Below are 23,502 nucleotides of genomic sequence, written 5' to 3' on the forward strand. Positions count from 1 at the left end.
CGTTTCCCAACCACTCTGCTGCGGAAAATGATCAAATAACACAAAATAAATAAATGTATGAAAAAAATAATAATAATAATTTCAGGTATCCAAACTCCTCACCTTTCGGAGAAATTTGCCATTCTGAAACCATAATTAGAACAATATTATATGATATTTATAAGCATTAAGGGTCTTTCACATGACTCGTGGCAGTGCTGCAGAATACATTGAAGTCTCTGAAGTGACGCCACTGCTTTTGCTTCACCAATAATGTCTTTGAGATTACTAAGCAACAATAAATATTTAAAAACTGTCAAAATTTCTGGAGAGACATTTCATAATTTCTTTTAATTAAATATTACCTTATTGTTTACGAATATCAGAGACCCCAGTTATTGAATTAATATAAATTAAACAAGAAAATGCTTAGACCTAAACATAAACAAGTCCTTTTATTACTTTCTGCTATCAAAGCAACTGCAAAACTCGTGGCAAACTCGTAAAATTACCTCTGTGACGCTTTCTGCAACTCTTGTCATGTGGAGGAGTAATGCAGCTCTTGACGCTGGGTTCAGCCTGCAGAACCAAATTAAAACTGCCACAAGAAGTCGTCTGTCCGAGGCAAAGATGCTAAATCTAATGACAGTTACCTCAGCATCAGTCTCCCTTGATGCGTTTCATTATGCACAGGCGAGCACCAAGTTTAAGTCGATGCGGACCAGGAGGAAGGTTTGAGTTGTCGATTGAGTTCTGTTCAGTTCGTTTTTTTACGCGTTTTGTTAATATTTTAACCTTCATCTGCTTGTGTGGTGTCTCTGTTGTTCATTTGTTCTCTTCATATATAAATAAATAAATAAATGCATAATCTGCTGTATGCTTGTCCTGTAAGATCATGATTATAAATTAAAATGTGAATGAAAATAAAAGCTTTTAAATGTCTTATTATCATTATACACAAATATGAAAATTAAAAAACGGGTAATAATAGATTATGACAGAATTTTTACGACCCTCTCCTTCAAAATGATGGACGATGAGAAAGTCTAACGCAATTTTTTTTGCATATCCGAATTTCAAACATTACAAGTAAACACGGGTATTAAGAAGGACAGAAAACATGTACAAGTTCTTGAAAAGGAAAAATATTGAGGATGGTTAGCCTATGTGGGATAGTGGTGTGCCATAGAATTTTTTTTTGTCGTAAAAAGTGTGACGTGGCACAAAAAAAGGTTGGGAAACACTGGTATATTGCATACTGGTACATATACTATTTTAAAATAGTAGACACTTAAAGGTGCACTCCTGAGAAACACTGTTGATATTCAAACTCAACTGCCAAAACAAACACACCTCTACCTTCAGTGCTCATTTGGAAGCTCCACCCCCCAAATTCATGCACGCGAGTTGGACTTACACACACCAGCTCCAGTGTTTATGCACGCGAGTTGGACTTACACACACCAGCTCCAGTGTTCATGCACTCGAGTTGGACTTACACACACCAGCCCCAGTGTTCATGCACGTGAGTTGGACTTACGCACACCAGCTCCAGTGTTCATGCACGCGAGTTGGACTTACGCACACCAGCTCCAGTGTTCATGCACGCGAGTTGGACTTACACACACCAGCTCCAGTGTTCATGCACGCGAATTGGACTTACGCACACCAGCCCCAGTGTTCATGCACGTGAGTTGGACTTACACACACCAGCTCCAGTGTTCATGCACGCGAGTTGGACTTACGCACACCAGCTCCAGTGTTTATGCACGCGAGTTGGACTTACACACACCAGCCCCAGTGTTCATGCACGTGAGTTGGACTTACGCACACCAGCTCCAGTGTTCATGCACGCGAGTTGGACTTACGCACACCAGCTCCAGTGTTCATGCACGCGAGTTAGACTTACACACACCAGCTCCAGTGTTCATGCACGTGAGATGGACTTACGCACACCAGTTCCAGTGTTCATGCACGCAAGTTGGACTAACGCACACCAGCTCCAGTGTTCATGCACGCGAGTTGGACTTACGCACACCAGCTCCAGTGTTCATGCACGCGAGTTGGACTTACGCACAACTATATAAAATATACAGAATGCATTTGGACCCAAAATGTACACAATACCTAGCCTTGCTAGATAATTGTGAAAATGACTTTATGACCTGTGATCACTTTTATAACTGATAAATTAATGATTATAGTCTTTAATCTTGTGTTATTCATGTCATTTTTACTAAGAATGGTAACTATTCAAGATAAAACACCTCATGTTTACTATCGCAGGAATTCTTTCTGCATTTCAGGAACGTTTATAAGAACTATTTTTTGATATATTCAGTTGTTTCCAAGATATAAAGTTCATGATTAAACACTATTTTGAGCAGTCCTTGGGAGTCGCGAGTCCTCTTTGCGGAAGACCTCGCTTCAAAGCCCCACCTCATCATCCACCGACGCAACATACAACAGACATCCACGATCTAACAGAGGTCCAAGACATCGACAGAACGAACTTTCTACAAGAGCCAAAAAAACAAACAATGCAAAGAAACGCAACGACACGCAAGTACAACTTTTGCAAATAATCTAATGATTTGTCATTTTTCTTTCTTACAATGGTTGTTGAATGCAACTAATTCCATTATACATTTCCCTACATAACAATGACGTAGAATGCAGACAGTTTAATTTAATTCCTAATACACATACTGTTCCTATACCAGACACTCACAACTCTCCTGCTACTAAATCTAACATCACAACAACAGCATATAAGGGTTCTGTGAAACATAGCAAATTTATGTTACCCACCTATCAAGAAGTAAAAAAGCAACTTCTGTATCCGTCTTCAAGCCTTTTACCTCTAAGAGGTCTCTCCACCGCTGAAAAGCCTTGCTGATGTTGACGCAGCTCCTAGCCCTCGACTTATCATAATTAATCATTAATCATATCATTAAACTAATTTAATTTATATTTGTCTGGCTTTTTTCTCTTGGTCTGTTTCTCAGCCATTTGTCCTCCTTGGAATTTAGAAAGTTTGCATCAGCACGATTTGCCATTGCTCTTCTTATTCTTCTTATACATTTCCGTCTCTCTCTGCCCCATTCCCATCCTGTGCACACTCAAGAATCCCCCCCCTGTTGCTTATTGGCTGGAGTAGCGTTGTGTGGATCGGTCTGTTCCACTTTGCTTTTGTCCCATTTACAGAGCCAGGGTTTTGTACAAATACTACATTTTTTTCAGCCCATCCACAGAATGGACAGGAGACATTTGCAGAATTTGACAAAAACATTACTGGATTAGAACTACTAAGTACACCTTTAAAGCCATGCGGAAGAAATTGTAGGTGCTGCAGTTTTGGATCTAAACAGCAGATGGCGCTGTGTTCAACATTCATTAATCACAACGTGACTAAATGAAACAATTGAGTAGACTTTTTTTCACACTCTGGGTTTGGGAGTTCGGGTAAATGGGAGACCACAGCAAATTCTATTTTCACTTACTTATTTGATCCAAGAGTAAAAGAGAAACCCCTACTTTAACATTTGAATGACTTCCAGAAGAAGGTAAAACCTATTAGTTAGATGTGACAAAAAATGCCATAATTATAATCACACTCTCAACAGATGTAATCAAACCCACCTATCAGTTGTGGTAATTTAATACTTTTATGAACATACACAAAATATTTAAAAAATGATCATATTAAAAACGTTGCTATATTTAAACTGCTAAATAAGTCGAAAACGCGTCATCAAAGTCTGTGGAAAAATATCTATGGTATGTTATTCAGCTCCGCCCCTTTTCAGCGCTTCGTTCTTCAGAATTTTGTCATCTAACTTCCTGTTTGTATTGACGTTACTGAGAAGAGCAGATTCAAATTAATTACGTGTGAGAGCACAAAGTATTTTTCACCATGGGTTTATGGTTCGTGTCAACATCACATCTTTACTATGTGAAAATGCTCATGAGCTTTTCTGTTCTTTTCTTTTGTTTTCAGTCACTCTACATTTTTTCCGACACCTGCAGAGTTAAATTGGACCTGGGAGAGATCACATTCAGACAGCTATGACACACTGCACATTTTCATAATAAAAGTGTTTAATTGTTATATGTGTAATTCTGCTTAATTTTTAGGGTTTCAACTTAATGTTAATTTGTGTTAAAATTCTTAGCTGACATGAAATTTCAAACAGGACAGCTCGTAATATATTATAAGCAAGTTCATTACATAAATGAAATTACATTTACTTTTTAAAATAAATTTTTCACCCCACATTACAAGAGGCTTAAATGTGATTAAAATAGTTGTAAACGCAATATTAAAAAGTACACGTTTTGTGTGTGTGGATAAATATTGCAGGACCCCTTCCGGGTATAACACTCCAAACATCTGCTCACCTTAACTGTAATGCGACGGGTGAATTATATGAGAAGAAGGTCAGAAGTGTCATACAGAGATATTTTCAATGACTTTTTATTGTCTCCAGGAGCTTCATGAGCACAGAGGGCACATCAGTATACCCCACTGATCTATATATATAACTGGATAGCTCATGACGTCACAACAGTGAAGCTACTGCGCCGCCATCTTGGTATTCCCTAACGTTCTGTATTCCTATGGGTCTCAATGGGAAATCGTCTGTTTTGGTGAGTAATTTTTACCTATCCAGTCACATTAAAAACAATGTTTTATGCCTGCATACACTGCATCACAATGCAATCTTCCTAAATATGTAATTCATTATTTATTTTGACTTTCATTTTTCCCCCTGCTTATTCTAAATGTGAGCGTGTTATGTTACTCTTTATTGCAGCAGCATTACGTTCAGCGGCGCACGTGTTACTTCAATAGAAACAAGTTTAAGAAACTGAGGTAAGATATCAGTAGACATTTTCAAACATATTTTTAGCAGGCTTTAAAGTTTTTATTCTGAATACATAATTATGTTTTGTAGCTTTTGTTTACGTTGAACGTGCATTGTGGTTATTTTCTTAGGATAAATGAATATTAGCTATGCAGCTAACGTTAACTTAGGAAAATAACCACAATGAATAACAGTATAACTCACCAAGTTAGCTTTTTTGGTCAAGTTGAATATCTAATTGCAGATCAACACCGGTTACATATGATGAATATAATGTGGGCTTTCATTAATTCTCTATGTGTGATTTGTACTTTTTGCAGTGCAGGCCTGAATACGGTCCAGCTCACGGGCATCATTTATAAAGTGATCAATTGGAATAGACGAGGAGCAGGGCTGGACTGGTAATCTGGCCTACCGGACATTTTTCCGGTGGACCGACGCACTTAGGGGCCGATCAGTGTGGACTGGCCATCGGGAGAACCGAGCAGGCCGCTGTGTCGTCTGCGATAAGCTAAACGAGCCGCCGCGTTAGCGAATACTCTCCCCTAACAACTTTTGGGCCAGTTATGTAAAATCCCGGGCCGATTTCTCTTTCCAGTCCAGCCCTGACAAGGAGCACATGGATATTGTTGAAGTTAAACAAGGTAAGTTTGCCGTTTGGATTTCAATAAACATCCCACTGAATGTTAGATAAAACTGGAATTGGTTTGCAACAGGAGGAAAAGCTGTATGAGGAGACAGTTGTCAGCCTGGCTTCACTGAAGAGCTGTTTTAACAGAGTAAAAAATATTTTTTATTTGCAATGAAGATACTTTTGCAACATGCAGTATAAGTCTCATAAAATTACTGTGTTTCAGATAGTATAACATATATATAACATTTAATATTAATAGAAAAGTTGACCCAAATATGTAAATTCTGTCATCATATACTCAACCTCATATCCTTCCAAATCCATGTGACTTTCTTTTGCAGAACCCCCAAAAATGTATTTTGTATTCCATATAAGGAAAGTAAATGGTGAGCAAAATAGCTTGTTTTGGTCACCAATAGCATTCATTATATGGACAAAATTTTTTTTTTTTAAATGTCATCTTTTGTGTTTCACAGAAAAAGTCATACAGGTTTGGAAGGACATGAGGTTGAGTAAATAGCTGTGCGTAAGGTCTTAAGTTGGGGTATAAAGTTCAAGGCTTCGTAACTACTAGATAGTTTGCAACTAAGTCGGTGCTTAATTTGGTTGCTCCACCTGTTCTTAAGGCAAGTCTTAACTAGTAAGTCGTAAACTCTCCGTAAAGTGATGCGTAGTCGCATACTATGACGTTTACCTGCATTGATCTATTAAGCAGTGTTCATATTTGTACACAGAAGTATTAAAAATCCATGAACTTCAAATTGATTTTGTTACGGTTGATGTACAAACCTTCACTGCGGACGTCACAAGAGCAGCTCTCTTGAGAAACATATTTTGATAATTAAGATATTATTTTAATTATTTAACATTTTATACTTTTATATTTGACTGTCATTCATATGATTTTGAAGCCTGAAAAGGAAATCATACCCTTATTTTATTGTATGTCTCAAGCTTGTAAAAATCTGTATAAATGAATTGGTGAGTTTGTATGGTAATAAATCATCATATTTATGAAACACCTAAAACAGTCAATTAATTGTCAAAATCACAATTATTTGATTGATGCCTATTATGCAAAACATGAGATTATTGATGTCATAAAATATCAGTCTGCTTTTTTTATTCCATCAGTTACACCTGCTCGGAGTCTTCTGTAAATATTTAGTTTATACGTAGGGTTACGTCGTACTGAAGTTTAATATTTAGTAGTGCGTAAATTGTGACTTCGTGCTCATTTACGCTACAACTAGGCTAAGTTTAAACTTTTGTATAGCTGGTGCAACCGCCCCTGATCTTTATATCAAACTTTTAATTTTTCTTCTATTTTGCAGTACGAGCTTGCCCAGAGTTTTCTTAAGCCGTTTGGAGTGTGATGCAGCACATGTTTCCTTGGCAATGAAGTGGAGCCTGATGTTTGTGCAGCTTTCTGCAATGCACTTTGAGTATGAAGATGTGATTGTTGTATGGTTCTAGGTTGAACACATTTGCCTCAAGTTCCTTGAATGCAGAACCACCATGGAGATCCAGAACCTTTGTGGGGACAGAGATGGGCCTTGTGAGTGTGTGCTGTTGAAGAAATCTCTCAGCTGTCTTGCAGACTTTCAGGACGCTGTCTGACGGTCTTATAAATCCACCTCAGGACTTCATGTCGATCAGTGTGTTCATCTTGGGAAGAGCTCTCGACACTGAGTGCTGATAAACAGGTAGTGCACAGAATCATCTTCATACTTGTTTTAACTGTACGCTATGTACCCCACCACAGCCTCTTTGAACATGGACAAGCTGGGAAGACATACAGTGATGTTTTTCTCTGTGTCTTCTGTTTCAGGCTGAACGTCACTGCCTGAAATGCCAGCATATCAGAAGATGCTGCCTCCAGTGTCACTGTGATATCCGGTGGAGAACTGTTGCCACTAGCTCTGATGGCATGTCTTGCTACCATTCTTTTGAAAGCTGAATAATGTGGGATTGTTGTTAAATCCATTAGCAGATTTGTTCCCACATATCTGCAAATTTTTATTGTATTGTTCAGTTTAAGTACATTTTTGTATGTACTTGGAAGCTTTTGTTATTGAACAAATAAATATGTATGATTTCCTTGAGTGTGCATATGTCAATAAACTTATTTCTAATTATGATTTAAAATATCAGGGGATTGTTGAAATAATTAAATGCTCACAAGCTGATATGTACATATTCCAGAAATGAATGCAAATGGATAATTCCATTAAGTAAAAGTAAATTAATTTATGTGTGTGTGTGTGTGTGTGTATATATATGCACACACACACACTGTATATTAACTTGTGTGTGTGTATACTATATTACATTTTTATATTTGGTTTATATTTATTCTGAAGAGGTACTGTCTAGTTACAATATAACACAAAGCTAGTCGTTTTTATTAACAACTTTAAAATGTGTTTGTGCATGCACCCCCCCCCCCCCCCCAAATTAGTTCACATTTACTATATAATCTAGTCAAAAATGATTAATAATGTTGGCAAATTATGCAGATGTATAATTTGTCAACATTATGAACAAGGAGCATCAACAGATTTAAACTATGAAGGCAGAGAAACATTGCATCCTGTAACAATCTGCAGATGGATAACTTTGCTTTAAAAAGGGGTATTAATCACTGATCTATATATATAACTGGATAGCTCATAGAATTCTAAACTGCCAGCAGTAGGTGAAGCTACCGGAAGTGCTCTGGCGGCCATCTTACTATTCCCTACCGACAGAGGGCATCACGGCATGTGCAGCGTTTAACCGCGAAACAACACTCACTTAAGGATGCGGCTAAAGTGCCCACAGGTTGTAATTTATGACTATGTACATATTAAGCACACATTAGTCGTTATCCCCATGTAGAGTGTCCATAACGATCATAACCTTTAATAATCAACAGTAAAAATACAACACCAAAGTGTATTAATACCCCTTTTAAAGCAAAGTTATCCATCTGCAGATTGTTACAGGATGCAATGTTTCTCTGCCTTCATAGTTTAAATCTGTTGATGCTCATTGTTCATAATGTTGACAAATTATACATCTGCATAATTTGCCAACATTATTAACCATTTTAACTAGATTATATAGTAAATGTGAACTAATTTAGGGGGTGCATGCACATCAACAAATTTTAAAGTTAATAAAATCGACTAGCTTTGTGTTGATACTGTAACTAGACAGTACCTCTTAGAATAAATCCAGAACCAAATATAAAAATGTAGCATAGTATACACACACAAGTTCATATAGTATGTGTGTGTGTGTATATACATACATACACACACACACACACACACACACACACACACACACACACACACACACATTAATTTACCTTTACTTAATGGAATTATCCATTTGCATTCATTTCTGGAATATGTACATATCAGCTTGTGAGCATTTAATTATTTCAACAATCCCTGATATTTTAAATCATAATCAGAAATAGGTTTATTGACATATGCACACTCAAGGAAATCATACATATTTATTTGTTCAATAACAAAAGCTTCCAAGTACATAAAAAAATTGACTTAAAGAACAGGTGGAGCAACCAAATTAAGCACCAACTTAGTTGCAAACTAACTAGTAGTTACGAAGCCTTGAACTTTATACCCCAACTTAAGACCTTACGCACAGCTATTTACTCAACCTCATGTACTTCCAAACCTGTATGACTTTTTCTGTGGAACACAAAAGATGACATTTAAAAAAATGTTTTTGTCCATATAATGAAAGCCATTGGTGACCAAAACAAGCTATTTTGCTCACCATTTACTTTCATTATATGGAATACAAAATACATTTTTGGGGGTTCTGCAAAAGAGTCACATGGATTTGGAAGGACATGAGGTTGAGTATATGATGACAGAATTTACATATTTGGGTCAACTTTTCTATTAATATTAAATGTTATAACTATCTGAAACACAGTAATTTTATGAGACTTATACTGCATGTTGCAAAAGTATCTTCATTGCAAATAAAAACAGATAGTATAATATGTTTTACTCTGTTAAAACAGCTCTTCAGTGAAGCCAGGCTGACTCCTCATACAGCTTTTCCTCCTGTTGCAAACCAATTCCAGTTTTATCTAGCATTCAGTGCGATGTTTATTGAAATCCAAACGGCAAATTTACCTTGTTTAACTTCAACAATATCCATGTGCACCTTTTCAGGGCTGGACTGGAAAGAGAAATCGGCCCGGGATTTTACATAACTGTCAAAAAGTTGTTGGGGGGGGTAGTGTTCGCTAACGCGGCGGCTCGTTTAGCTTATCGCAGACGACACAGCGGCCTGCTCGGTTCTCCCGATGGCCAGTCCACCCTGATCGGCCCCAAAGTTTGTCGGTCCACCGGAAAAATGTCCGGTAGTCCAGATTACCAGTCCTGCCCTGCTCCTCGTCTAGTCCAATTGATCACTTTATAAATGATGCCCGTGAGCTGGACCGTATTCAGGCCTGCACTGCAAAAAGTACAAATCACACACAGAGAATTAATGAAAGCCCACATTATATTTATCATATGTAACCGGTGTTGATCTGAAATTAGATATTCAACTTGACCAAAAAAGCTGACTTAGGAAAATAACCACAATGAATAACAGTATAACTCACTAAGTTAACGTTAGCTGCATAGCTAATATTCATTTATCCTAAGAAAATAACCACAATGCACGTTCAACGTAAACAAAAGCTACAAAACATAATTATGTATTCAGAATAAAAACTTTAAAGCCTGCAAAAAATATGTTTGAAAATGTCTACTGATATCTTACCTCAGTTTCTTAAACTTGTTTCTATTGAAACACGTGCGCACGTCGCCGCTGAACGTAATGCTGCTGCAATAAAGAGTAACATAACACGCTCACATTTAGAATAAGCAGGGGGGGAAAATTTAAGTCAAAATAAATAATGAATTACATATTTAGGAAGATTGCATTGTGATACAGTGTATGCACACATAAGAAATGTGTTTTAATGTGACTGGATGGGTACAAATTACTCACCAAAACAGACGATTTCCCATTGAGACACATAGGAGTACAGAATGTTAGGGAATACCAAGATGGCGGCGCAGCAGCTTCACTGTTGTGACGTCATGAGCTATCCAGTTATATATATAGATCAGTGGTATTAATACACTTTGGTGTTGTATTTTTACTGTTGATTATTAAAGATTATGATCGTTATGCCCACTCTACATGGGGATAACGACTAATGTGTGTTTAATATGTACATAGTCATAAATTACAACCTGTGGGCTCTTTAGCCTCATCCTTAAGTGAGTGTTGTTTCGCGGTTAAACGCTGCACATGCCGCGATGCCCTCTGTCGGTGGGGAATAGTAAGATGGCCGCCAGAGCACTTCCGGTAGCTTCACCTACTGCTGGCAGTTTAGAATTCTATGAGCAATCCAGTTATATATATAGATCAGTGGTATACCCACAGTGTGAAGGTAGGATCTTGTGTATTTATGAATGAAGCATTTTGTTGTAAAATCTTCCCGCTGGTGCTTCCAGTATAGTTTTGACATCCTCTGAACACTTTAAAATACCAATGATAACTTTTGGCAACTCTATCCTGTAAATCCACTTTGCTAACTAATTACACTTAAAAATCAACACCACAATTATCTGTATAGAATTGCTTGAACAGAAGATCAAAGACAACATATTCAAGATGGCTGCGTGCTAGATTATCTGGCGCATATGGTGAATTGGACTGTATTTACAGAAGCGCCATCTTCCATTTTTGATGGGAATGACAACGAAGGTGTAAGGCAAGGCTATTCAACTTCATAGACGGCCAGATGGAAAAAATCTTCGGAACACGGGCCAAGACAGAATATTTGGTTAACGAAAATCTTCAGATATTGTGTTATAGTGGGCCTATAATAGACCTTTTTCACAGACTGTGATGATGCGTTTTCACGTTATTAGCAGCATAAATCTGGCATTTGTATTATATTATACTTTGTTTTAAATATTGAGTGTAAATTTATAACATATGCTTTGTGATATAATACCCTGGAATTAGTTAAAAAAAAAAACGTAAAAATATAAAAAAAAAGATTTACTGTGTTCTCCCATTCAGGGCTGTCAAAGTTTACTCTGCAAACGTTTACTTCCGCGTTCCAAAACCCTGTGTGTGAAAAAGGTCTATTTATGTTCACTATATCAATAAAACATCAAGAGAAAAAAATTCCAGCAGGGGAAAGAAAATCAACTAAAAAGTGCTTTAAAATTGGTCCAATGGCTGAGAAAGTAAATCAGATTGATACTACAAATGGTATTGAACAGTGTTATAGATGCAATGATGTAAACTTTTGACTCTTCTAATCAAATGTTTTCTTGAGCAAATGAATGAATAGAACTTTGCTGTTTCTCCTCACACTTGCCAGTCGTGTTAACCATGTTAATGCAGTTAATCTTCCCATTTTGTCAAAATTATGGATAATGATTATTTGTACTGCAACTTCTGAAAGCATTTAAAAGCATGGCGGTCCTGCAAGAGACACCATAAAAACATCGCAAACTGGCACGACTTCCATCCAGCGCAAGTTTATATAGGAAAACAATTGAAAAACAGCGGGATCAGACACAAAACGCTTTCAGTGTGAACAGCCCCTAAAACAACGGACAACCTCAAGCAGGCTACAGAAAAAACTGGCCAGATTTGGCCCACAGACTGCAAGTTGAAAAGGCCTTGCGTAGGGGATTGACTTACAATATCTTCAATGAGTTGTTCTGGTGTTTAAAGTGTTTTGGCTCGTTTTACTGACGAAACATTGAAAAAAATATTTCCAAATAATTTTAGTTGACAAATAACTCCAGAAAACATGAGTTGTGGAAAATAAAATGTGATCTAGGACCTGTATACTGCTTTACATTGTGGATTTTACTGAAGATACTGTCCATTTCTCACAGCCTCGTTTTCAGTTGTGTCAAAAATCAAATATGGCGCTACTGTGAACGGAATGTCTAAGGGTGGGATATATGACCTTAATGAATCTTATATTACAATATAAATAATTTTGGTCATATATCCCACCCCTAGACATTCCATTCACAGTGGTGCCATATTTTATTTTTGACACAATTGAGTGAGAGATCTTCAATAAATCCACTGTGTTAAGCGGTGACATACATACATACGTACATACATATACATATACATATATATATATATATATATATATATATATATATATATATATATATATATATATATATATATATATATATATTGATTTTCCAGACAAATATTACTATAATTTGACATATATATATATATTTGTGTGCGAAACACAGATGCGTGTCAGATGAGAAGCATATTTATGAAGTGCCATACACTAGATGAATGTCATTGAATTTTCTGAATTTCATTGAAATTTTCCTTGCTGGAAACATGTCTCTTCAATTCTCTCACATGAAGCCTTGGCCACTAATAAATATCACCACCAAAATATATATCATCCTAATTTTCACCTGTTATGTGCTCATAATATAATATTAATATTCAAATTCAAAAAGAATTCCAAATAGAAGCATTCTTCTAAAAATCAGTCTGTCTTTTGGACCCTACTGTAAACATCACTGTAACCATCAGTTCAGCAGGATGAAGGTGGCAGAGAAAAATTACCATTAAGTAATATTGTGATCTGATATCATCACTATATCATGTGACCTCCACAGTACTGATCATCAACTGAGTACATCAACAATACATGCAGACATCAACATGCTCAGCTGAACTAGTTTGACCAGTGTCTGTTTATACTAAACACACAAACACCTTCAAAGACTGGTCCTATTTTTTAAATATACCCTAGGCCAACAGACATTTTTCAAAGACTCAAGACCCCCAAAGCACACAGATAGACACAATAGTGAACAATACACGAGTGTGTGTTGAGAAGACATCCAGAATGTTAAACTGCAGGTGGTGACACAGTCCAGTGAGCTCGCAGACAAAACAAATGACTTTGAGGCCCTGCATATTTTGTTTCCATCAAACATTTTTTATGCATGACCCCAAAACAACATCCAGTGCTCAAAAGTTTACATACTCCTTTTCTAATAAGTTTACATAAGATTTGATAGATACTACAAGGATTAAGTTTAAAAAACTTTGTATTTAGTACTGCCCTAAACAATGTCATTTTAGGATCTTTCTTTGTACAATTTCATGTCCAAGAGGTAGATTTGTTTTTTTTACTTTTTACTTTTTGTTCAATGAAGGACTTTTTACCAGGCCTTTATGCTTTTTTTTTTGTGGTACATTTCAAATGCCTTTTACGTATAGATTTGACATTTTAGCCATGTTCCAGACCGAGACTTATTTCAAACTATGAAATACATCATAATAACACACATTATTACATGTAAACAAAGAGTGAAATAAACAAACGTTTTTAATATTTACTGTGTGAAAATGATTTGGTTTTTAAAAATGACCCCTGTCCCACAGTTGTGTCATTACCACCACACTAAACATTTCTGTCCTTAATAAAAGTTAGTCTACTTTTTAATCAATTCAACAAAAGTGTCAGCGATACACATGCTTGAGATGAAAAAGAGATATTTTCAGAAAACAAAGAAAATTAAATGTAAATATCATTAGAATATATTAAGGGGTGTAATTTCAAATCAAGCTGCAATTTTGCCAAATTATGCAAAAGGTGTGAAAATATTATTTAATTGTGTATATTTAAGATACATACATTTTACTATGAAATTAGCCTGAGCCATTTTATATATATATATATATATATATATATATATATATATATATATATATATATATATATATATATATATATATATATATAAGTTAAATATGTAATTTAAATAACAGAATTCTTTTAAAGATTTTGAGATGTTCTGGAAATGACAGTATGGAAGGAATTTTCATGACACACACACACACACACACACACACACACACTCACACACACTCACACAAACACGCACGCACGCACGCACGCACAAACACAAACACACACACAAACACTTCATTACTGGAAAAGGTAAAGCTGAACAACAGGTTGCCATACAGAGGGGGAGGACGGATTGCAGAGACAAAGAAAGATAGAAGGGGGGAGGGAGAGAGAACGAGAAGTAATGTCTTCTGTGCTGTCAGAGTTAAGCAACAGGAAATTCATTATCTTTAAATACTGCTGGTGTCTCATAAACAACAAAGTCCAAGTCCACAATCTTTGTCTTTTTTAAGGTTAGCTGTCGGTTTATTACCTTGAAACAAACACAGTTCAATAGGAAAACCTAAAAGGACACAAAAGAATCGTTAGCTGTGCTTGCTTAGGCAAGTGTCACTGTTACTATTGTTCAGGGTTAGGATTTTTTAAAATAAAATTTAAAGTATTGAATTGAATGGTGCATGAATTATCCCACACCATTTGTTTCCACGGACCTGAATAACATATAAAATCATGCGGCTTGTTGAGGAGAGGTGTGCTATTACTTTTATAAGTGATTGGACTTACAATGTTTGCCTGGTGGACAATAAAATGGGCCATATATAAGCAACAGAATATCACAAAGACTTGGGGTTGGATCTTTTGACTTGAGTCAGTAATTAACTACCTGGCAACCACCCTGGAAATCCTAGCAAATGCATAGCAATGCAACCACTAACAAGACCTGAGAAATCACTCACCAAAACTTGTTGTGACACATTTTGCTTGGTCCTTGTCAATGGGCCACTCATATTTTCTTTGCTCTGGCTAATGTTAAATTCTGAGAAATTGCATAATGCAGGAAAGTACATGTCACCAAGTTCAGCTTTTAATGTTTCACCACACAATATTTAGGAAAAAACACACTTGCCAGATGTTTCTGAAGCAGTGAATGGGACTGGCTCTTAAAATGTGCAATATATGCAAAACACTAGGAGATTTTCATACTGCTTCCTCCAATCACACATCTATGATCAAACGTCATACACACATCTTATAATTATGCCAATGAAGCCGATGAGAAACTATTTACAACCTAAATGCTATCAGCAAGACCAGTGCAGTATCCATAGCAACTTCTAAAAGAGAGGAAGAACACATTTTGAAATGGTCAAGAAACTGTGATGCCAAGAATCTGTGTGAAAATGGATCATCAGAGAGAGACAGACAGTGTGAGAAAAAGAATGAGAGAGAGAGAGAGAGAGTTTGTGTGAGTATCTTTTTAAAGACTGTGGTTGGGCAAGGCCCTCCCTGGAGGCTACACATTTCTAACCCCACAAAATAGGGTCACCTGATCACCTGAGACAGAGGTACATTTAAAATAATGCAGAAGAGCTGAGACCGGTAAATGGGCACTTTCAGATGTTATCTGAGGAGCTAACTGAAGCCCACTCATGGGCTTTTACTCATTGATGCATTTAATTTTTCACAATTAAAATAATTATATATATATATATATATATATATATATATATATATCTTAATATTCTGCTATAGTCCTAGTTATACATTTTATGGTATAAATATGACTTCATTTTGTTTTAATTCTTAGGATAAAAGGAAATACACTTTCAATCTTACAAAAGGATTTGACATCAAAGGATGACACAATTTGTGTTTTAAATGGTTTGTAAAAAGATGACTTTCATGCCATCCCAGTGGTGTCTGACTTTTTTTCTTCTGGAGATTAAGATTTTTAGAAGAATATCTCATCTCTGTAGCTCCATACAATGCAAGTGAATGGTAATCAGACAGTTGTAGTAAAAGTAATCCATATTACTCTAGTGGTTTAATATACACGGATCAGCCACAACATTAAAACCACCTGCCTAATATCATGCAGTTCCCCCTTGTGGTGGGGCTTCCATGGATTGGACTAGTTGGTCAAGCACATCCCATAGATGCTCCATCGGATTCAGATCTGGGGAATTTGGAGGCCAATTCAACACCTTGAACTCTTTGTCATGTTGCTCAAACCATTCCTGAATTTTGCAGAGTAGCAGGGCGCAGTATTCTGCTGAAAGAGGCTACTGCCATCAGAGAATACCGTTTCCATGAAGGGGTGTACGTGGTCTGCAACAATCTTTAAGTAGGTGGTACGTGTCAAAGTAACTTTCACCTGAATGCCAGGACCCAAGGTTTCCCAGCAGAACATTGCCCAGAGCAACACACTGCCTCCGCCGGCCAGCTTTCTTCCCATGGTGCATCATGTTGCCATCTCTTACCCAGGTAAACAATGCACATGCACCCAGCCATACACGTGATCTAAAATAAAACATGATTCATCAGATCAGGCCACCTTCTTCAATTGCTCCATGGTCCAGTTCTGACACTCATGCGCCCATTGTAGGGACTTTCTGCTGTGGACAGTTTTCAGCATGGGCACTCTGACCGGTCTGTTTCTACGCAAGCTGTGATGCAATGTGTATTCTGACACCTTTCTATCATTGCCAGCATTACGTTTTTCAGCAATTTGTGCTACAGTAGCTCTTCTGTGGGATCAGACCACACGGCTAGCCTTCGCTCCACAAGCGCATAAGTGAGCCTTGGGCACCCATGATCCTGTCACCAGTTCACCGGTTGTCCTTCTTGGACCACTTTTGGTAGGTACTAACCACTGCATACTGGGAACACCCTACAAGACCTGCCGTTTTGGAGATGCTCTGACACAGTTGTCTAGCCATCTTAATTTGGCCCTTGTCGAAGTTGCTCAGATCTTTACGCTTACCCATTTCTCCTGCTTGGAACACATGAATTTCAAAAACTGACTGTTCACTTGCTGCCTAAAATATTCCACTCCATGACAGGTGCCATTGTAATGAGATATACAATGTTTTCACTTCACCTGTCAGTGGTTTTAATGTTATGGCTGATCAGTGATGTCTTCTGATGCGATGAAATCACTTTGGGTGAGAAACAGATACAAATTTCAACCATTTTTTACTATAAATCTCCACTTTCACTTTCAGAATGCAACAGTGAAAGTGAAGATTTTTAGTAAAAAAAGGGCTTAAATATTAATCTGTTTCTCACCCACACCTATTATATTACTTCTGAAGCCATATTTAACCACTGGAGTAATATGGATTACTTTCATGCTGCCTATTTGTGATTTTTGGAGCTTGAAAGTTCTGGTCACCATTCACTTGCATTTTATGGACCTACACAGCAGAAACATTCTTCTAAAACTCTTCATTTGTACTCTGTAGAAGAAATAAAGTCATACACATCTGGGATGGAATGAGGGTTAGTAAATGATGAGAGAACTTTTATTTTTGGGTGAACTATCCCTTTAATGTAAAAGTTGTCAGAACAGTCTAAAGGTTTGTGCCAAATTGAGTATATGTATCTTAAAAGCTGTAGGAGGAGCTCCATTTAATATGTTTGGTTTGGAAAAACCATAAAAAAACAATTCTGTAGAATAACAGCAGTTTGTCTTATAATTATACCTGATACTGTTACTCAGTGGTTCGCAAATTTATTTGGCCAAAACTTAATCAAAAGTGATCAAAATGTACAAGCTGTACAACACTTTCTTTTACATATCACATACATTTTATTCAAAAATACTATGAAAACTGAAATAAAAGTTACAATTCACTGAAAAAGAATTCGTCACAATGCCAACATTGTTCTGTTAATTTGTGTATATTGTCTGTATTACATAAATACATAAAACATTATGCCTATACACTTTCAAACCATACAAAAACAGAAGGAAAAACAAATAAATAAAAAGTGATACTGCTGCAAGAGCAACCCCCAGTCATGAACACATTGCAAACCAAATCCTCCATTCATCAGCATTTAAATATCAAGAGTATTTTTTATCTCAATGGAGACATTTTACAGTGGATGGTTGTTTTATTTGTAAAAAATTATAAAAACTCTTAATTGCAAGGATGCATACCTGTGAATGTTAATCTGCCTCATCAGTATCTAAAAAAAGGATTTTAAACTCCAGTAAAAATAATCGACTGTGATTGGCCCATCCTGCAGCGCTGAGAAAAGTAACAGGTACCACTTTTCAGTGACAACACTGAAGGATGAGTGGATGGTGATAGGCTGTCCAAGTTCCAAAAGGACCACACAAGTCGCCCTTGACTCTTCAATTCTTCTGAAGCCATTCGATAGTACTGTATTTAATTCATGAAATATCACTGTTAATTCGTAGTTTCCCCCATTTGAAACTGGCACATGAGAATACTTTGTTTACATAAGCGCAGCTTAGAGTGCACCTGACACTGACTAAATGCTTTGTGTAGTTCGTGCTGCGTTGCCTGCCGAAAGTTACAAACTGCCCCAATCTAGGGTTGGGGAGGGGTAACAAAAAGGTTGGGTCCCTTCTCCTATCCCAGCACTCAACTTAAAATAAAAAATTAAATAAATAAACTTATTTAAAGAAACAGAAATAGGAAGTATCCAAGGCTTCAAGAGGGGTCAAGGCCAAAATAACAAACAGAAATAATCCTCTCTAAAGGGGGAAGTAAATTACCTATAAAAGAAAATACAAACAACAACAGAAAACTTCCCTGTCTACCTTTCGAACTACAAACAGGTGAAAACAACAAAAAAGGTTAAACAAAAAATGGCACCCACCAATTTTAACCTGAAGAGACGCTTTAAGTTTAGCTAGTTGAACACGTGCAGAGAGTTTCTATAGATAGAAAGATGAGTGGTGTGTTACCACATGTTGGCCAAAACACATGTGAGTGGTATGTAAAATATTTGCTAAATATGGGTGTGGACGATGCAGGATGATCACTGCTCAAAGAAGCTCAGTGGGAATTCACAAATACAAAGTTTCGCCAGAACATTGCAAAAGGCCACCATAGAGAGATCTTCTGATAAGAAACACATTCATACTTGAACAAGCAGCACTTTATAGCTTCATAGGTCTGTTGAGAATTCTACAAGCTTTGGGCTTAATTCATGAAATACGATGAAAAAAATGTCTGTATGTCTTTTGTAAAAGCATTCTTACATGCATATTCATAGGCAAAGAATAATTTTAATAATTATTTTGAGAGATATCCATTCTAACCATATTTCATGAATGCCATCCCATACATATCTCACAGTGAAATCAAATACCGTATGTTGACTTTTCCTTAAAATTGGTCTGTGCTTACCAAAATTAAAAACACTGCCCTAGTGGCCAAAGCGGTGAGTATTGTTGGGAATATGGGCACATGTGGGCTCCATTTTCTGGGTGTATTGTCCATGGAGAGGTGCCAGAGAGAGTGAACAGAGTTTTTGTTTTTGACACTTGATTATGCAATGAATTCCTGGAATATGCTTCTGGTCATGCCGCAGGAGGAGGTAAACATGCTGGAGCCGATACAAAAATGTATGATAGGAGACGCCGCTTGTTGGTGAGCCGGCATAGTGTGGCCAATCCTTGTGTACCAGAACGCTCGGAAACAACATGCCGACTTTGCGTGTATGTTGAGCAACAACTGTGCCTCAACAAAAATTATTAAAAGCGGTTAAAGGAACAGTTCAATGAGCTTAAATCATGATCGCCAAGGACACACCTCATGTCAAGATATATTGTGAAAAAGGAAAAAACAATTGGATGACTTCAGAAGACATGGATTAAACCACTGGAGGCGTAACGATTGCCTTTATGTTGCCTTAATGTGCTTTTTGGAGCTTAACATTTTTGGTAACCATTCACTTGCATTCTATGGATCCACAAAGCTGAAAAATTATTCTAAAAATCTTGCTTTGTGTTCTGCAGAAGAAAGTAGTCATATACATCTAGGATGGCTTTAGGGGTGAATTATCCCTTTAACCAAATTAACATTTTATATATATATATATATATATATATATATATATATATATATATATATATATATAACTTGTTATGCTTTCATGAACAAGATCATTGTGCAAAAGTTATAAAAAGTGTTTAACAGATTCTCAAACTATCCAAGCTCAATCGATACAATCACAAAGAATGTCTGATGTCATGACTCACTACATTTAGTAAGATTTATAGTTTGTTTTGATGATACAGTGTGTCACAAGCTAAGACTCATCTAGACATGGTAACTCAACAGGTAAATCACAGAATATTACAAACTCAACTATTTATAGGAAACTAACAATTCTTCACAAAAGAGTCCCAATGAATTACAAAACAAAAATGTATTTAAAATGTTAGTGTTACAGTGACATGCGATACACAAACAACAACAAAAAAAGAGATGTAGGCCCTAGTGGTTTAAAGAGAGATACAAATTATGATTAACCACTTGTTTTACAGAGTGAAAATGATCACAGACGTGCATTGAACCAGCTGGGATCTGTAAAATGATGGACAAAAGGCAAGTTTAAGATTATGAAGCTCTTTTTAACAGTTACAGTTGCTTCAGTATGAAATGTCAAATATGTGTCACTTTAAGAATCATCATCATCTCTCAAATATCACTCAAACTTTCATCAGTGATAAGAAGTGGCTGACCTAATTAAAGCTATAATACAGCGTGACAAAGAGGCAAAAAACTTTGTTAATCAGATTGTGCAATAGAAAAAACAGCTAGTATTAAAAATATAAAAAATACAGGCTTAAAACATTGTAATATTTTACCCACCATGGGCAGATGAATTCACATTAAATATCATTAAACAAGGCCCATCTGAGCATTATAAAAATGTATCAAAATAATCTGGTGAAATGCTCCTCTTCAAGTTTTATGAAAGTTACAACCCTTTGAGGTTAAGACAGTGTGCTTCAGCAGGAGAGTCTAAACATTTTGTTCTGTTCAAACTCAAAAGTCTTTGTGGCCCCATCATCTGATCAGCTTTTGGTTTACTTATGTCTCACAGACGAAAAACAAAATATCACAGACTGTCCAAGGCCAAAATTCACTCTCAGCTTCAACATAATTCAAAGGAGAATCTTCCCACCATTGTGTCACGGTTTGTCCATTATAGTCCATATCCACCTCTTCAGGTGTGCTCTCAGCAGGTGCTACTCTCCGTGTGGGTTGTACTGGAAGTGTACGTGTTGGTCTTTTTAGAGTATTTCATTGAACTGAAAGACACTCTCATCCTCTCCACTGTACGACTGCTGTGGCACAGTAGCGTGTTCTTAACATGTTCCCTGAAATCATCAGACACATAATAATAGACGAAAGGGTCCAGACAGCTGTTTAGACTAGACAAGCATAGCATTGTGATGTAGAAGCCGTAGCCGTTGTTGGACCAACCCATTCGCAGAATTGAGTAGTGTACCACAAGCATCACATTACTAGGAATGAAGCAGACTAGGAATGTTATGAGCACCGTTATGATGAGGGCCACAGCTTTTTGACGGTTTTTCCCAGTGCTTCCCTCGACTGCAGAGTTCCCAAGTGATCGGAGCAGTAGGATATAGGCAACGATGATGACTACCATTGGGACGAAAAACACAAGACCTGCCATCACCATGAAATAATAGTAGGGCTCCTGAACGTCCAGGAACGTATTGTTCAAATCGAAATTCTCTTGCTTGATAAGGTTGATGTCATGGCAGGTGGTGATGTTCGGGTCTGAGAGTTTAGCAGTCTGCTGGTACAGGTACAAAGGAGTTGTGCTGACCCAAATAAAGATCCAGATACTAACAGAAACTATCATTGCAAATTTGTTGTTTTTCCTCTGCTGCGTAAGGGGGTGAGCGCAAACCCAGTACCGCTGTATACTCAGACAAGCAATGAAGAGGATGGAACTGTACATGTTGGCGTAGAAGAAACCCACCATCACTTTACACATCCCTTCCCCATATGTCCAGTTATTCCCTTTAAAGTGGTAAGCAATTTTAAGAGGTGTCCAGATAACAAACATTAGGTCAGCCAGTGCCAGGTTTGCCATGTAGATGGCAGAGGGGTAAATTTTCTTTGACCGGAACAGTAAAACATATATGGCCATAGCGTTGCTTGGCAACCCAACAGCAAAGACAATTATGTAAATAACTGGCAGGAAAATGGTTGTGAGACCGCTCTTTAGAGTATCTATAGTGTTCTGGTCAACTTTCACACGATTATCAGCATTCAGAATGCCAAGGAAACCTCTTGTTTTGCCATCACCTGAAATGAAACACAAAATTAATTGATCATGGAGTTTCTTGAGATTTTTACTGTACATTTATTACCAGTAAATGTTAAGAAAATTAGTTTTAAAGGCATGTAAAAAGAACGATGGTCTTGTAAAAAGTATTAACTCACGTGACTGTGCAGACGCGAATATCAAAACAGCAGAAAAAAACATGACCCGAAAAATTCCGGCGACAGCCATCGTCTGATTGTAGTTTATCAACTTTTCGGTACTTTCTAAATTCAAAAAATGTCCGTCTGAAGTGTTGTTTGGAAGCACAACACACTGTTGAAGCCCTGTCGTTTTTACCCCGTTAAATGTTTCCAGCCGAAGGGCACACCTTAAAACAACAGAAAGCTCACAGCGCGTCTGATTTCCTTACCTGCATGACGTCACGTCACACTCGTCACTGCTCTTAGCAATCGAGTCTGATCCAGTTGCGCCTGAAAAAAAACAAAACAAAAAAAAAAACAAATCCAGTTGCGCTTGAGATAAGTGACCGTAAGCAGCCAGGTGCCCTGCGCGTGGAAGGAGAGGGAGAGAACGAGATGAGAGATTTTTAACACGAAAGTTATGGAAATCCTGGAAATATCTGGGGATTTTAAAATAATGATGCATGGAACAGTCATTTAAATTAATACAAATCTTAAAAAGCCATAGAAAAATCAATGGAACATTATTTGGTGACTATAAAATGTTAGATCTGTCCAGCGTCAAAATGTTTAATCTGCTATTTACCGATCTTTGTGAGCGCAATATTATACAATTATTTAGAAAGTCATTTTCCATTAATCATAATGACTGGAAAAGTCATGGGAATTCCAAAGGTGTAGGAACCTTGCATAATACAGTATTAAATGTAGCCTACATTTCATTACAGTATTAACAGTAATCCTAATATTAGCGTACAACTGGGCTAAAGCCACACCTGAAGGAAAATGTGT

The 23,502-nt window shown here is 36.9% G+C and overlaps 1 protein-coding gene and 1 long non-coding RNA gene across 3 annotated transcripts; one reads left to right on the forward strand and one right to left on the reverse strand.

Moving 5' to 3' along the window:
• The first annotated feature begins 4,505 nt into the window (after positions 1–4,505).
• On the forward strand, positions 4,506–7,587 carry LOC127627665 (uncharacterized). Of its 2 annotated transcripts, none has more exons than XR_007968563.1 (5): positions 4,506–4,629; positions 4,797–4,855; positions 5,168–5,491; positions 6,816–7,187; positions 7,313–7,587. It is a non-coding gene; the product is annotated as an uncharacterized LOC127627665 (long non-coding RNA). The 2 variants fall into 2 exon arrangements; XR_007968562.1 differs by having other exon boundaries at positions 6,958–7,187.
• A 12,866-nt stretch (positions 7,588–20,453) lies between these two features.
• Positions 20,454–22,923, reverse strand: LOC127627641 (proteinase-activated receptor 2-like). The gene is made up of 2 exons (XM_052104106.1): positions 22,690–22,923; positions 20,454–22,551 (listed from the first exon to the last, which is right to left on the reverse strand). Exons 1-2 carry the CDS (start codon positions 22,757–22,759, stop codon positions 21,449–21,451), a joined length of 1,173 nt encoding a protein of 390 aa, XP_051960066.1. The 5' UTR covers positions 22,760–22,923; the 3' UTR covers positions 20,454–21,448.
• Between the last annotated feature and the right edge of the window lie 579 nt (positions 22,924–23,502).

Source organism: Xyrauchen texanus, chromosome 34 (genome assembly GCF_025860055.1).
Source record: "Xyrauchen texanus isolate HMW12.3.18 chromosome 34, RBS_HiC_50CHRs, whole genome shotgun sequence".
In the NCBI taxonomy this organism is placed as follows: Eukaryota; Metazoa; Chordata; class Actinopteri; order Cypriniformes; family Catostomidae; genus Xyrauchen; species Xyrauchen texanus.

Excerpts from the sequence above, each read along its gene's own strand:
- LOC127627641 (XM_052104106.1), bottom strand. The coding sequence starts at position 22,759 with ATGGCTGTCGCCGGAATTTTTCGGGTCATGTTTTTTTCTGCTGTTTTG. Across the intron at positions 22,552-22,689 it reads ATTCGCGTCTGCACAGTCAC|GTGATGGCAAAACAAGAGGT; the intron begins GTGAGTTAATAC and ends GTTTCATTTCAG.